Raw genomic sequence first — 17,049 nt, 5'->3', positions numbered from 1 at the left:
TGTCACTCAAACTCTGACCGCAGTTTGAAAAAGTTAACAGCAGCACATGCACACGTGGGCCCAGACTCCCTCCAATTAAGTAGCACCCAACACCACGGCACCCGGTCTGTAGTCAGTCCCCACACAGATACGGCATCAGTACTGCCGCCGAACACTCATTTCAAGTTAGTGAGATTAGCAGAACAGATGCTATTCCCGTTTGATATCAGGGTGCTGAATAATGAAGGGATTTGTGTACCCGAAGACAGCAGATTGGGGGCAGAGGTAGTGTGCAATTCCTGACTCCTGACTTGGGGTAAATCATAGGGTGAAACCAGGGCACCAGAATGAAAGCCGTCTGACAACTTCTTATGCGTGTTTTTTTGGCACAAAAGTAAGAAGTTCTTTACATAGCATGGATTTTTTTCATTTGCATCTTAGTATTTTTGATCATTGGTTTTGTGCTTAATGAAACATAATTCTAGGGTTCTAGAACTCGAGCGGTTCTAGGCCTGGAGCACATTCTAATCTGAAAGGGAGCAGAAGGCATCCTACTCGGCCACTCTTCGTGTTTCAGGGACTTTCCGATGGGGGCTTTGTGTCTCAGATTGAAGCAAGGTGCAGACATTGGAGGACACTTGAGCCCCCGTAATCTTTCATCATAGCCGCTTTTGTACCTTTGCGTGGTCGAGGTGTGCACGTGCCATTTCCTCAGTGTGTGCATGTGTGTGCTGCAGCCTGCGATGTGTTTGCCGCGAGCGCGCTGTCGTGTGCTACATCGCGGGCAGTGCAGAACTTGGGCGACAAGCCAGCAGCCAGGGTCAACTTCTACTGCCCACATCGTGCCTTCCACACTGGCGGAGAGGCGGGGCTCGGAAGGGAGACAGACCCAGAGCTGGACCCCAGCGGCGGCTTCCTGAGCTGCGCGAGAGGGCAAGCGCGGGCCTTCCTCACGGCCCGGCGGGGAGGATGACAGGGAGGAGCGCGTGCGCACGTTCGCGGCGGCCGTGGCCGGAGCGAGAACTCCGGAAAGGTTCGCTGTGATTCCTGCGGCCCGGGATGTGGTCCAGCCGCGGTGCTGATTATACAGAGCATCGGTTCCGGCTGCGGGGCAGCAAAACGCGGGAGTCTGTTGCTGAAACAGTCATGTCGTCGCCTGCAGCACCAGCCTAGTAGCGAAGCTCCCCAGGACTCCTGTGCTGCCCTGTGCTGGGCCCCTGGGGCCGCTCTGTGCTCTCTCCTGCGCGGACCTGTCACAGGGACCTCCGTGCGCGGTCCCCGGTGGGACCCAGGGCAAGAAGGGAAGAGTCTCCCGCCAACCTCCCGTTGGCTGGTCGTCCTTTCTGCTCCTGGCTTTTGATGTTCTGTAACTCTAAATGTTAGGCTCTTTTTTCTTTTCTTTTCTTTTCTTTTTTTTAAGTATCTAGTTTAAAAGTACAGATACAAAAAAAATACAGATACATGTAGACATTTAAACTTTTCAGGTTTTGACTAGAGTTTGCAAAATCTGACTCTTGCTCTGTGAAAATGAATTCTCTCCTAGACTCTTCTTGGCTTCCTGGATTCTAAAGTTGGTGCCTTCTATTTCTGTTGAACGTCTCCCCTGTTGACTTCTGTCCGCACCTGACTACAGCTCCTTTAAAAGTTTTACTTCGGGTACTACTTTTTTTTTTTTTTTAAGATTTTATTTATTTATTTGAGAGAAATCACAAGTAGGCAGAGAGAGGGAAGCAGACTCCCTGCTGAGCGGAAAGCCCGATTCGGGGCTCGATCCCAGGGCCCTGAGATCATGACCTGAGCCAAAGGCACAGGCTTAACCCACTGAGCCACCCAGGAGCCCCTGGTACTGCTTTTTTAATGGTTTTCTTTCTTTTGGTCTTTGATTTTTCATGTTGTCCCACATATTATATCTTAGTTTCTGTGTGTTAGCAATATCTGTCTTTTTTTTTTTTTTGTAATTTTATTCATTTATGTGTCAGAGAGCATGCACAAGTGGGGAGAGGGGCAGGCAGAGGGAGAAGCAGGCTCCCCCTGAGCAGAGAGCCCGGTGGGGCTCAATCCCAGGACCCGGGGATCATGACAAGGCAGATGCTTAACCCACTGAGCCTCCCTGGTGCCCCATGTCCCGTCTTCCTGATCCAACTCTTCCATTCCCAGTAGAGAGAGGGCTTGTTGTTGGGGGTTTTCTTTGGGGTGGGAGTGGTGATGAGCCGTATCAAGGATCCGGGACATACAGAAGCATACATTCTGCAGCCCTGGGCAGATAGCGTTCATAAAGTAGTAGCTCTGTTGTTTTAGAACTGAACGAGTATGTCAGTGTTCTGACTTATGGCAGTATTTTAAATTGCAGTGTAAGTATTTACATACATTCAGACCACCCAAAAGAAAATCCTTGGTAAAAAGACGTGCTGTATCTCAAGTGATAAAATACCCATGAGCATCCTCACTGCAAATCGAGCTCTAAATGAGCGTGTTTTTAATGTCCTAAGTTGACCTACTGAGCCTGGACTAAAACTTTATTATTGAGTTGATAAGCCTAGATGATATTCCTACTGCTGGTTGAAAATGAAGTAATCATGAAGTAGTTCATAAAAGGTATGACGATCATTGCAATTATAAAAGCTGAGCAGGGAACATGATTTAAAGAGGGAGAGGCCCTAGTATGTTTAACTAGCTTGTTCTGTCCGGGTGGCCTCATCTTTTAAAACTTTAAAGGAAAGTGCTTATTCATAGCTTTGTTACCAAAGCTTCAAAGCCAATTATTACTTGAAAGGGTAAACAAGTTCCCCTACTAAAATATATTTTAGCACTAAAATATATTTGCTAAAATATATTTATTTAACTTGAAAAATTAAGCCATTATTCATATACCCCTAAAACAGAAACCATATGTACCTTCTAATCTCGGATAAAATTTAGGTCTGGCCTTTTCTCACTGTGGTACTTCCAGTGAGATCTGCTCATCCTCAGGGATCGATTTCTGTACTTGGGCAGGAAGGTCATATACGTTATTAGTAGGAAAACGTGTATTTTCAGAATTTTCCGGTGAGCCCAAGTGGACCCAAAGTCAGAGTACTTCTGTTCCTTGGTTTTACTGTCCTCACCTTTGTTTAGCATCTTCAGATGAATCTTCTCTACCTCCAGTCCGGAATTCCCAGAGCAGGTTATATTCTCTCCTGGTTCTAAAATACAGGCTTCCCTCTGGACATAGATCAGCTCTCAGTGAGCTAGAGAAGACGACATGATCCTGGAGTCACCATATAACTCAGACTTGGCTTGGCTGGTCCTGAGCTGAAGTCCACATTTTGGCGACTCATAATGAATCTAGATAGCAAAGGTGACCATGAATATGGCACTCGGTTTCCTAAGATACTAGTTGGGTAACTTCCAATTAGGGACTTACTCTAACCTCTTTTGAAGTGTGGTTTAAGTAGATGACTCAGTGACACATATGGTGAGTGAAATTTGTAGTTTTGACACCATATCAGCAACTTCTGTTTTAAATGTAGCATGTTCCTGTGGCATCTTGATTTTAATTACTGGATGATCAAGATCCAATACTGGATGATCTTTAAATGTTTTATTCTTCAGAAGATTATTTTCATGTTGTACTAGGCAGTAAAGAACAACTTAGATAAGGTGAGTGAACTCATCTCTAGGATCTGTGTTCTTTTCACCGGGACGTGAAGCATGAGGTATGTTTAATATGCCACACTCTGGAGAACAAAGGTTGCAGAAGTTGACTATCCCTTGGAGTCAAACTGTTTGCTCTTGTTTCAAGGTGAGATGAGACAGAGAGATCCCGCTTCGTGATAAAGACGCAAAGAAACCGGGGAAATGGCTGGGTCAAAGGATGAAAGAAAAGGGATTAATTCTTTCCAAAGCAGGCTAATGCAAATGAAGACAGATAGGGACCAGGTAGAGGTGAGCTGGGTAGAGTAGCTGACCTCGCAGACCTGAAAGGTCCTCCAGGCATTTACCTGGCATATCTGAAAGCCAGAAACCTTATGGTCCTAGAATTTGGGTCAGTAATAATTATTTAGGAGATCTCCTAACATTACCTTTAACTTTGATGCCTCACCAAAGTCCCATCCTGGAAAGCCCTCTCAGAGGTGTCAGTAGTGACCCCTTTGCTGTTGTGACGGTGCACACTTGTGCCTGTGTTGATCCGCTGCTGGAGTAGGATGTTTATTCTCTCTGGCCTGGTAGTTCCCAGCGAGGGGGGTGGCTGGGCTATCATCTCTGTGGATCCCTGATGTCTGGCTTATCCTCTACCGCCTCGTAGGCACCAAATCAATGTTCCTTTGGGTGACTTCTTGCATTTATTTGCTTAATGAATTCATAATGAAAATCAGTGAAACTGTTCAGAGAAAAATCACGGTATTTGTAATAGAGAAGGAGGCTTTATGTAAGATTAAAGGTCTTTTGCAACTCCCTGATGAAAGGTGGGGTAGTTTAAACAATATACATGTCTGAATAAGGACAGGAATAATTACATGAGCAGCTTTCACCCTGTGAGGGCGAGGGAGTGCAGAGGTGATTGGGAGCCGCGTCCCCCCCCCCCCACCGCCGCACCTGTCAGAGCTGTGGGGCAGCGTGGCCAGGGTGGCAGGTGGGGGGGCTGGCTGTGCCCCGGAGCGTGGAGCAAGCGGCTGTGGTCGCTCGGAGCTGGGAGATGAAACGGCTGCGTGCGGGCAGCACAGGCAGTGACCCGGCAGGTCCTCCAGCCCACACTGCTGTGAAAACGGATACACAGGGGGCACCTGGGTGCTCAGTCTGTTAAGCATCCGACCCTTGGTTTCAGCTCAGGTCAGGATCTCTGGGTCCTGGGATCGAGTCCCAGGTCGGGGTCCGTGCTCAGTGTGCAGTCCTCTTGTGATTCTCTGTTCCTCTGCCCCTCCCACTCGTGCTCTACAATATATAGTCATCTTTAAAAATTGATATGCCGGATGCCTGCGTGCCTCATTTGGCTGAGTGGCTGCCTTCGCCTCAGGGCACGATCCCATGGCCTGGATCGAGCCCCGCATCAGGCTCGCTCCTCAGCGTCTGCCCCCGCCGTGCCCCCTGCTTGTGCTCACTTGTGCTCTGTCTCTGCCAAATAAATAAATAAAATCTTCTTTTTTTTTTTAAAAAAAATTTTATTTATTTATTTGACAGACAGAGATCACAAGTAGGCTGAGAGGCAGGCAGAGAGAGAGAGGAGGAAGCAGGCTCCCCACTGAGCAGAGAGCCCTATGTGGGGCTCGATCCCAGGACTCTGGAATCATGACCTGAGCCGAAGGCAGAGGCTTTAACCCACTGAGCCACCCAGGCGCCCCAATAAATAAAATCTTCTTAAAAAAAGACATGCCTATGTCTTTAGTAATGCTTTGTGAGGAAAACATAATAAAGATATTGGAACTTTGGTGATAATTATACTTAAATGATAAATCTGTTCTCTTTAAGATGCACTGGTTATTTCCCTGTGCTCTTAGCGAAACGTGTATTAGCAGTAATTTTCCTCTAAGTCATGAGTTCCTCCAACTATGACTTATCTCACTTTTTCCGAGGATTGGATGATTCTGTTTTGAGTATTCTTTCCAGAATTTTGTGTGATAGCCAAGTAATTTCTGTAAGCTATGTCCGAGAATAGGCCTGAGAGAGGGAAAGGTAACTTTGTCAGTCGTGTGGTAGGCAGATTTAACATTCTGCTTAACAACGTATTTTCAAGAAAGTTTTAGTGCATTAAACAATATAGAAACAAACATTAAATAACATAGGCTATGCAAATACTGTGTTTTTCTCCAGTTTCACCCCCCAGTTCTCTGTTTTCCCAGCGGTAGTCATTAGACTCACTCAGCCAACAAGAGTTTGTTGAGAACTGTTAGAAAAATAGGAAATAGTCCTTGTAAGTAGAGCATTTACTACTTATGTGAATGCCAGTAGGTCAGCGCCCGGTACCAGCGTCCTGTAATTTTTATGAGCAAATCTTCTTCGACGCGCACAACCGTCTGCCACTGAAGAAGGTGTTGCCCTGGGGGCTGACTTCCTCCAGACCGAATTTAACCTAAGCACGTGCATCTCAGTTCCCATCCTGGCCGAATTACCGAGGACCTTCTCAGAAGGTTCCTTCAGGTATTCGGTTCAACAGAGAACTCCCGCCCGTCCCGGGGCAGCGGGCTGTGTGCCGGCTCCGCGCTGGAAGGCGACCGTTCGCTGGGCATCGGCTCTCCGCGCCACCCAGCACTCAGCACGCGGGAGAAGCCGCGGGGCCTGTTCCCAGGACCGTCATCTAATGGAAGGACGAAATAAGGGGCATCGGTTGAAACAGGTCCTAGTGGAAGTGGCACTGAGTTGAGACTTCAAAGAACAAGGCAGATTTTTACCAGGTGGGAGGCAAGGGAAGCTCAAAGCATCCCAGCCCCAGAGCGTAGTTCGTGCAGAGGCACAGGTGAGAACGGGAGCGCGGGATTACCCGCGGCAGCCGAGCACAGAGCACGAGGGAGCTGGTGGCGAAAGGTGCGGAGGAAGGGCCTTGTCTGACCGAGGAGTCTGGTGGCAGATGGGAAGGCAGTAGGGGGCAGCTGAGAGACAAGACGGAGTGCGGTCAGATGGGATACAGCCCATCAGTCACCCGACAGCACCGTGGGGGGCGGCTCAGAGGGAAGCCAGACGGGAGCAGAGGCGGGATGCGGTCCCAGGGCTCCCGGGAGCACCCGTACGATGGGACAGGACACAGGAGTTGGCTGCAGTGCGTGAAGGGTCCGGGCGGAGGGTGCGGGGGTCGTCATGCTGATAAGCACCCCTGAGAGGATTATTTATATCGCCCGCACTGTCTTTAGAAATAAATACCCTACTGAACTCATTTTATAATTTCGTAATTTAACGATGAGCAGTTAGAACTGCACAACTGTGGAAGCTTAAACCATTAGGTAACATTAGAAAAATGTTGCTTATCAGTTTCATAAAATTGAGTCATGTTCGGAAAGGTCTCTAGTCTTTCCCTGGAGTGCATGCTCTGACCTGAATTTGTTTCTGCCGATCACTTGCTCTAAGTCACGCACGGCAGCCCGTAAGCTTGGGTCTCATCACTGCGCCGCACATCGTGTCGGTACCATTTGTCTTCTCTGTGCTGACGGATGTCCTGGGCGAATGGCCCATCAGTAATAAGTATTACCAGCTTTTCACTGAAGTCCAGGTGACTGTTAATGCAACCATTATTTATGAGTGGAAAAGGAGAACAAAAAGCAGAGGAGAGTTTCCCTGGTGTTTAGGTTAAGTGAATTTATGTACTTAGAGTACTAAGGGTCTCAAAGGTGTTGGGAGTGCAGATATGGAACAAGTGAAATGTGATGAAATCATGCCTACAATTACGTTTTTTAAGTTTGGATTTATATGAATAATCCAGTAATAGGAACACTGGTTGTGTTAGGGTGCTGCATTTCAGGCAGATTTTCTAAGGTTTTTCTAAGGTTTTCTGCTGGTCCAACTTTTTGTACCATGGTTATAATGCTCTCATAAGAAAGAGTAACTATTTTAAATTTCAATATAATTTTATACCGTTGCTTCCATTTGGGAACAGGGTATAAAGCAGTTTGGAAACACTGCATCATTTGGAGTCGGTTGAGAATCTGTTTCTCAAAAAAATGCAGGTTTTCACTTTATTCAGTCTCTGTCCCTCCCCAACCCATAACAGACAAGAATTTTTCCAAATAAAAATGAGTTTGTCCATTTTTAAGATTCTAAAATTCTTGGATATAGTTTGCCCTTCAAACCATCTTAAAATCTTGAAGAGGCTCTAGAGGCATTTTCTTAAATTTTAATAAGCCACTGTCCCAAGCCAGATCGTCAAATGCTTCCTGCCCATTCTGCTGAATTGTGAGTTACATGTTCATTTATCCAGAAAAATTGCCAATTACTCTTGTTCTGTCTTGAACCCGGTGAGCTGCCGTCTACCCTCGTTCCCTGCTCCCGCCACACAAACGCAGCCCCTCAGTTTAGGGCTTCCCTCATTTAAGCCTTACAAGGTTTTGTGAGAAAGGATGTATTTTCCCCATTCACAGGTAGCACCTAATTTTTATTCTGATCAATACGCTGACCCTTTTTGTGGCTGTTTCCCAGATGAGACGAGACAGGAGCTGCGGGCGCGTTCAGGCCGCGGGTGCTTGGAGGGCGGGCTTCATGTCCGACTCACGCCTGTTTCCCTTGGCGTCGAGTAGGCGTGTCCACCAGCTCGTCTTTTACCAATTTATTTAACTTCTTTTGAATTATCTTCTCATTTTGGATGTTTCCCTGCCTTTCCTCATTTTACGAGTGTTTTGGCTTAAGAAAGCCCTTCACTGTTCCATTTTGATGTGATAACTGTAACCCCCGTGGCCGTAACAGGTGCAGAGATTTTGTGAGCAAGGAGAAAAACCGGGCTTAGGATTTTCAGTGAATGCTTACTTTTTAATATAGAGATAAGCTTAAACGGATCAAGATGGGGAGAATAAAAAACACAAATTTTCTGCGTTAGTCAAAGACAGTAAACATTTTAACTGCATTTAGCAAAATCTGTTTCAGGTGTTTACGGGAGGGTAGCAGACAACCTTGTTTTTCTGCACTTGGCCAGCATCGTGGCGGTGACTGGTCCGACGCTTCTCAGGGCAGCGGGTGGGAGCACAGAGCCCCCGAACCCCCTCCAGGCCCTCACTTCCTGTTCCCCTCGTCCTTCAGTGCGTGGACCTGAGCTGTAATGAGCTGAGCGAAGTCACTTTACCAGAAAACCTGCCTCCAAAACTGCAAGAACTAGACCTGACGGGAAACCCCCGACTTGCCCTCGATCACAAGACCTTGGAACTGCTGAAGTAAGTGTTCTGGGGCGTGCGGCGGCCCCGTCTGTGTTCACGGATGGCGGGATTTACAATGTAGAGAAAACACTGAACAGAATATGAGGGACCTGCGGACTCAGTAGCTGTACCTGCGCACGCGCGAGGGGATTTGTGAGTCCGTAGTTTACCACCGTGGAAGGCCAAAACCAATTTCGAATACTTGGAAACTCAAGTGTCCCGTCAGACCGTTCCCGAGGAAGTATCCAGACAAAAAGAGAACAAGAATAGTGAACACAGAGAGGGAGGAGGGGACCGAAGGAAAGGGGAGCGCGATGACTAGCCAAGACCTAAATTTCCATCCCACTTACCGGTAACATGGTGTGACGCTTAATGCAGATGTTGTGAAATGATTTGGAAGGAGATGCGAGATGTGGGGAAAATGCACAGTGTGCAACTAAAATCCAGATTATTTAAGCAAAAGTGGCAGTGTGGGGTAGTTAGAGCCTGCTAAGTTATCTTCTTGCTTGGGGAAAGAATTTCTTTGTTACAGTCTCATTCTTGATGTCAGTGGAGACTTACAAGTTCACTGTGTAAAACATTAAAGGAAACTTCATTAGAAAAGATGTATTTAAAAATTTTTTTATCACAGAACTCTAAAAGTCAAGAGAATTTGAATTATGCTTCACAACTGAATACTATGTAGCCATTGAAAGCAATGATGTAGAGTTACATTACTAACTCTAAAGATCTCTGCAGATGATGTTAAATGAGAAGAATGTTTACAAGGAGGTTGTATGGTATGTTCCCACTTTTTTGCAAAATATGTGCGCATTGGGTGTGTGTGCTTGTGTACACCTAGAAAATGCCTGCAAAGACAGCAAACAAAGTGTTACAGTAGTGTTATTCTCTGGATCCTAGGGTTATGGATGGTCTTCTTTACCTTCTTTACACTTTTCGGAATTCTTACTGTTTTTTTGCAGCCGGTCTTAAGTCTTGGACATTGATACACAGTAGTCATTATGTTTGCCGTTTATGCTTAAACCCTGTTATACTGTCTGCTGTTGAAAGTCATATACCATTATCTCAGAAAAAAACTGAGAAAGAGTAGAATTTTAAAAGCGAGTAGCATTAATGGTCTATTAATATTATCCTAGGCTTTTAGTGCAAGCCAAAATTTGAACATCACTCAAGGTGATTTCTAGATAGAATTGGCCTTATTAGTGCATGTTGGTTTTAGGTACTTAATTTTTTCAATATATAATGGAAGAACGGAGCTTAAGTAGAGTGTCGTAGGGAAGCTGCAGGGGACCTAGGCGCACTCCACCGTTTATCAGTATGTGAAGCCTTGGCCCAAATCTTTGAGTCTGTACAGACCTTAGTTTTCTCATCTACATGATGAGGAGGACGGCCTACTTACTTGCCAAGGGGCTTCTCAGAACTAAAGTGCATGGATTATCAATATATATTTCATCTTTATACAGGTAACTTTTGAATATTTTTATAAATAGATGAAATTTTGTGTTAAAAATAATTATATCAAAATTAGTTAATGGATATAGCTATTTGGAGGAGAAAGCTGAATTTGTATTACACACCCAAATAAACTCCAGCTAAATTAAAGAGTTAACTCTATAAAATGAAATAATTTCTAGAATAAGAAAAAATCCTATGAATATATGACTTTTTAGGCCAGAAAATATGGGCGGGGTTGGGGGGGTAGGTGGGAGGCAGGGCTCACAAGAGGAGAAATCAATATATAAAGATCGGTGTGATATTTCTGTTATAAATATTTAAAAATATGTTTTATACAGAAAAGTTTGAAATTTCTTTCCAGAAGGAATCAAGGGTAACTCTAAAAGGCAATTGACAAACTAAGAAGAAACACTGGCCCAAAAAGAGGAAAAAATAAAAGTATTAATGTTCTCGACAGAAAATATTCTTAAAAGTACTCAGCACACAAGCAAAGACCATTAACATTTCACAAAAGAAGTATAGATAGGTACATGAAAACATGATGTTCAGCCTTAGTATATCAAGGAAATATTAAATATTTAAATAACATTTTCCTCCCTCAAATTGGTACCCCTGGAGTACTGTAAATTGACATAACTTTTCTTAAAATGTATTGAATCTGTATCAAGCTTTTTAAAATATTCACATACTTAGACCAAGGTTTTCTATTTCTGTTTCTATTATTTCTAAAAAATAACCAGAAATGTGCTCATTTTAGGCACAGAGGTAGTCATGACGCTATATCTAATTATCTTTAGGATGAACGTAAAATGCCATGGGGAAATACTCGTGATGTCACCTGGTTTTCTGCATAATCCCCCTCCACCATTACTTTCTCTGAGTGAGAGTATGTCCAAGAGCACGGAGGGGGAGGGGCAGAAGGAGCGAGAATCTTAATTAGAACAAAGAAAATTAGAAAAAAGAATTACCCCACTATTACACAAGTGTAAGAAAAATCTATTTGTTAAAGTCTCTGTGGTGAACATGATGCCGGACTGGCCTGAGCTGCTACAAAGAAACACATGGGTTCTCAGATTTTAAAAAGGTAACAATGAAATTGTAACACTTTTATGTAAACATGTTGCCTTCTGTTTGACAGCAAGAAGGCTGCGGCTTTCTCATAAAGTGGGAGAGCTTCCATGTCTAATGTATTTCTTGTGCTCCTGGAGGCTTTGCCTGGTTACTGGGCACGAGCCACAGCGAGTTCATGTGTTGGCTCTTCTGTGTGACTGAGCTCCAGCGCCTGTGTTCTCCTGGACTTACTTAAAGACATGCAAGAGTCAATGTTCAGCTCATGTCTGACCCCTGTGCACAGCCGCGCTCTGTTCAGCTCGGCAGAGAGGGCGAAACACCCGCTTCACCAGAAGGGACTGGTGGGGGCGTTTAAGGATTATTTTTTCTTTAATTTCAGGCTAGGAAATGGAATTATTTCTTTGACGGTTCTGAGTTCTATAAAAAGTATAAATATCTTTAGAAATGAGCCCTCCATTTTTCTCTGGAATTCCAAAAGGTAGCGCAGATGTGATGAGAACCTTGGGTAGGCCTTAAGAAAGCATCTCACTCGCTTACTGTTCTGCATGGGTGAGATCTAGTGCCCGGCCATAGGAACAGCAGCTCATGCCAGCCTGTCTTTTCAAATGCCCTCTTTTATTGTTAGGATTGAAAACTTTGAAAAGAGGATATACAGCTCTGCTATAAAATAAGGTATTCGTTTTACTTCAGGATTTTCTGTTGGCGTCTTTCCAGTGCAGGATAAAGGGAAGAATGAATGTCTGCTGGTAATTGAGAGTAGAAACTTTTCTTTCACGAAATATTTTTAAATTTCAAAGAAATTGCTACCAGCTATTTCTAGAATCAGCATGAACGCAGTTAGATATCGATTTACTTGCTAGAGTTGAAGGATATTCAGTGTTTGTTGTATTTTGGAGTTAAATTCTTGGGGTCATGACAAAAGTGTTTATGTTAAGAGATTATATGTAAGCTTTTTCTCTTGCGTATGTAACAGGGGGAAAAAACTAGTGGCAGTTTATAAGTAAGTAGGATTTATCTCACGGTGTGGTAGCCAGCCTTTAAAAAAAAAAAAAAAAAACTGTTTCACAGCTGTAGGACTTCCTGTCTGGGGGCACAGAATCCCTCCTAGTAGGGTGGTTTTTAATAAGACTTCTCGAGTTTTTGTCTTCCGTCCAGTTGTGGCGCGTGACCCCAAGGCAACATGACTTGTCTCCCAGTTACATTCACAGAGTTAGTGTGTGATTTATTGAAATACCCTTTATTTCATAATTTTATATTAGTCTTAGCACGAACGGCTGCAAGTGAGCAAGGAATCAGAAGCTCCTCAGTATTTGTGAAATACCAGAAGGGGAGATTACAGGCAGAAATTGGATTTGAGGATGCATGTTGCGGCGTTTCCTCAAATCATTCAAATACAGTATTATTGTGGCTCAGGTTTCGTACTTTGCAAATCTGGGTGTTCATGCTTTAAGAATACACCCAATGTCGTGTTTTCTACACCAAGGTTGAGAGCCGGCCTCTTCTTCCCAGGAGGCAGTAGCCATCCAAGTGTGATGTGTCAAGGTCTCAAATCACCACCCTAGGATGCTGATAAAAACTAATTTTCATGCCTCTTTGTTTTCACTTTGAGTAGCTAGTTCTTGCTGTATTTTAGACGCATTAAACACAAATGCTAAGTACAGAGTACTTAGCAGGTGTTTTTTGTTTCTCAAAGAAAGGTAGCATTTCACACGGATTTGATTTTAATGATTCCGCCCCTTCCTTTTCTCTCATTAGTAATATCCGCTGCTTCAAGATTGATCAGCCTTCCTCGGGAGACGCATCTGGAGCCCCAGCTGTCTGGAGCCACGGCTACACCGAAGCCTCGGGGGTGAAAAACAAGTGGGTGAAACTTGGGCGTGAGAAGCACCTCGAGGCCGCCCCCCCCTCCTGTGGTGGGGGAGACACACAGTGCTAACCCACACTTGGCCTCGTGTCACAGCGATCTGAGCAGGATTCCCCAAAGGGAGGCCACCTCAGGCCTTCCAAGAACAGTGAGCTAAGCCATGCGTGGCATCACACACTCTTGTCTTTGTGAGGATGTTGCTAGGAGACAGGGTGATGGACACATTCGGTCTACAGGAGACTCCAGGGTTTGCAGAAAGCCTCCGGTTTGAAAGGCATCCTTGCCCCTTGGAGAAGTCTATCTTTGTCTGAAGCCTGTTTACCAAGCAAAACAGGGGATAGTATTCGGGGAGAAGTGGCCGTGATTGTGGCCCCGTGGAGCGGTGTCTTAGAGCCTAGGTTGGCGGGGCGGGGGCGCCGGGGCGGCTCCGCGGGTTAAGCAGCCGCTCTGGATTTCAGCTCAGGTTGCGATCTCCCAGTCCTGGGATTGAGCCCCATGGGGGGGTTCTGCGCTCCACAGGGATTCTGCTTAAGGCTTTTTCTCCCTCTGCACCCCCACCCCCCAGCTCACACACTGGCTTTCATGCACACGCTCTAAAATAAATGAAGAAGTCTTTAAAAAAGAAAGAATTAGGTTGGCAGGAGTTTCCGTTTCATTCCCTGTGACGTCAGCTGCTTGTCTTGCTGCCAGGATGTGTCCATCTCAGTGTCAGTTTCTCTTTCTTCCCTGTCTCAGGTGCAGATACTGATTTTCCTGGGAACTGAATCAAGCTCTTCAGGCTTTTTATTATACCAGAAAAGGAGAGCCTCCCATAAATTAGAATAGCCGTCATTAGCTAAGGTATCACAACATGAAATACGGAGAATAGGGAAAGAACAAAAGTGGAAGACGACTCCGTATTACTGAACATTCTACCCTGGGTGTACATTAGAATCGGTCGGGTGAAGAACTTAAATCTTTAACCTGCGCCCAGCATTTCAGAGTGTTTGAAGATCTCCCCCAGGTGACTCTAGTGTGCATCCAGGAATGGGAACCACTGACCAGCTGAATCTCTTTCATGGAAAATAAAAAATGGACTTGCAGTTGCCATGCTGCCCCCCTTTTTTTTTGCTTTGAGCAGAAATCAGAATCAGGTTCTGGACCTGACACGTTGGTCCTTCTTTCCCTAAGGGTGGGACGTGGCGTTGTGCTGTCTGGAGAAGAGGCAGCCGCACCTCAGCACCTCTGCTCCGTTCGCCCCGTAAAGGCAGGATAACCAGCTATGCCCAGGCTCTGGTTGTTGTATTAGTTCTGTGTACTTTGCCTTGTGTTAGCACTGTCCTTCGGGGAGAAATTAGTACATTCTTTGGAGCACTCAAGAGTTCCTTTCTGGAGATCTTTTTAAAAGACCCAGGTCTTGCTTATAACCACCAGTACGTGAAACTGCTTTCGAATTCCAGAACACTGATGTGAAACCCAAGATTGGCTCTTAAACATCTCTGGATACTAAAATGTATTATCTACTCCTCTATATTAATGAAGCAAGAGACCAATTAGACCTTTTTTCTCTGCATAATTCCCCCTCCACCATTACTTTTTCTGAGTGAGACTGTGTGCCGGAGCAGGGCGGGTGAGGGGCAGAAGGAGCGAGAATCTTAAGCAGGGGCCACACCCAACCCCAACGGGGAGACTAAGCAGGGGCTTGATCTCATGACCCTGAGATCATGACATCATGACCTGAGCTGAAATCAAGAGTCAAATGCTTAACTGACTGAGTCACCCAGATGCCCCAACTTTTTTAAAAAAAGGTTACACTGAAGTGTAACATAAGTACACAAAAGTACGTCAATAAGCACCCAGCTCAGCGCACGGTCCCACAGCAAGCGCACTGCAGACCACCGTCTGCACTACAGAACAGGCTACCGGCCCCTCACCGTCCACGATGCCCGGGTCCTCACTTCACTTCCCCTTACTTTTTTTCCCTTTGGTTTTCCCAGAAGTCTCTCAAGTGTTGTTTGGTTTTTGTTCTGTTTTGAATTGTCGATAAAGTGGTCGCATAGACAAGAAGCTTGAGGCTTGCCATCTTGAAGGATGAGAGAGGCTGTGCCTGCCTTCTGGTCCCACATCTCTGTTCTTTTCCCCCTCCCCAAGGCTGGTGGTGTTGCCTCCCTAGCCGATCATTTCAGATCCTTTGGGGAAACCAAGGCAGGGAGCTACAACTGAAGAATTTATTCTTTCTCAGACTAAAAAACAGGAAGTTTTAGTAGAAAAGAATCACTACTGTATTTTTTAAAGATTTTTTTTTTAAATGCATAGCCTCATTCTGACTAGCAAGGGGAGCTTACAGAAGGAAGATGGAATTAGGATTATTAAATTTTACTTTGCTACAAATAGCCGTGTAACTTAGGAAGACTTATTTTCCTTAATAAATGGAGGCAGGAATTTCAGAGTACTGACGGAAGAGCCAGGCTGCCCGACTTTGAATCTGAGCTTCCTACGTATTTGCTCTGTGACCTTGGGCAGTTACTCAACCTCTCTTTGGCTAAAGTTCCTCAACTGTAGAATGGCACTAAAACTAGTGCCTGTCCATGTCATAGGGTTGTTGTAAGGATCCCAAGTCACATATACGTGAAGTACTTAGAATAACACGGGCTGTATAGTAAACAGGCGTGTGAGTGTGAGCTGTTAAGGGTAATGGTTCTTAGGACTGTTTATCCCCTAACTCTGGGTGAGCTAAGGTTATTTTTTTCAGGTTTCTATCTCCATCTATCCATGATGTAGATAAGTGCTTTACTGTTCTTATTAATAAGAACAAGAATAAGAAGTTATTAATAGTCAATAATAGTCAATAAAATTCACCCTTTTAAGAGCACAGCCCTGCAGGTTTTGATGAAAGGATGTGATTGTGTAACTACCACCACAGTCAAGTTCTAGAGCAGTTCCAGCACCCCCAGAATTTTCCCGTGACCATGTTGTCAGTTCTCCTCCTGACCCCAGACCTTGGCGGCTCTTGACCTGTTTTTGTTGAATGTCACATAGATGGAATTATATAGAAGACGCTGCCTCAGGCTACCTTGTTTCACTTAGTGTAATACATTTTACATTCATCTGTGATGTCACATATTAGTTCCCTTTTACCGCTGAGTACTCCTCCATTGCATGAATATATTGTCATCATCCGTTCACCATCTGAAATCGATGTAGAGTCCCAGGTTTCTAGCAAATACAGCTGTAAATGTTCTAAAGAGTCGTGTACAGGTTTTTGTGCAAACCTGTTTTCTCTTGGGTAAATACTTAGGAGTAGGATTATATATATTTAGTTCCTTAAGACTGCCAGATTCCTTTGCAGTGTTGCATTCCCAGCCACAGCGTGTGAGAATTGTAGCCGCACACCCATACCGGTGCTTCCTGTTGTAAGGTGGCGGTGGCGGTTTTGGCCGTTCTAATAGTCATAGCTCCATGTGGTGTAATTTTGCTTTTCATCCTGGCCGATGATGCTGACCGTCTTCCCATGCATTTATCATCCTCCACATAGCTTTGGTGAGAACAGATTCTTTCATATCAAATGTGATTACTGAAGGTATTTTTGTAGACACCCTTTATCAGATTAAGAATATTGGCTTCTAATCATGCTTTGCTAAATGTTTTGTCATAGGCTTTTTCTGCATTCAGTTGAGATGACCATATGTTTGCCTCCGTAGTCTGTTGATGATGGTCAATTACATGGGTTTTTGAATGTTGAATCAGCTTTGCGTGCCCAGGATGAATTCTGCCTGGTCATGCGTGATGTATTATTCTTTTCATTTGCTGCTGGATTCCGTTTGCTGGTAATTCGGTGCTCACGTCTGTCTGTGTTCATGATGGGCATTAGCCTGCAGTTGTCTTGTGATGTCT

At 44.8% G+C, this 17,049-nt stretch overlaps 1 protein-coding gene across 1 annotated transcript in view; it reads left to right on the top strand.

Moving 5' to 3' along the window:
- PHLPP1 (PH domain and leucine rich repeat protein phosphatase 1) overlaps positions 1-17,049 on the top strand; it is a 206,478-nt gene that overhangs the window by 180,391 nt on the left and 9,038 nt on the right. The window contains exons 13-14 of the mRNA XM_032311375.1: positions 8,674-8,804; positions 13,068-13,172. Of these exons, the coding sequence (XP_032167266.1) occupies positions 8,674-8,804; positions 13,068-13,172 (236 nt within the window). The remainder of the gene's footprint in view (positions 1-8,673; positions 8,805-13,067; positions 13,173-17,049) is intronic.

Source organism: Mustela erminea, chromosome 13, assembly GCF_009829155.1.
Source record: "Mustela erminea isolate mMusErm1 chromosome 13, mMusErm1.Pri, whole genome shotgun sequence".
NCBI classification, from domain to species: domain Eukaryota; kingdom Metazoa; phylum Chordata; class Mammalia; order Carnivora; family Mustelidae; genus Mustela; species Mustela erminea.
The sequence above is the reverse complement of the archived record's forward strand: the minus strand, read 5'-3'. Positions and strand labels throughout refer to the sequence as shown.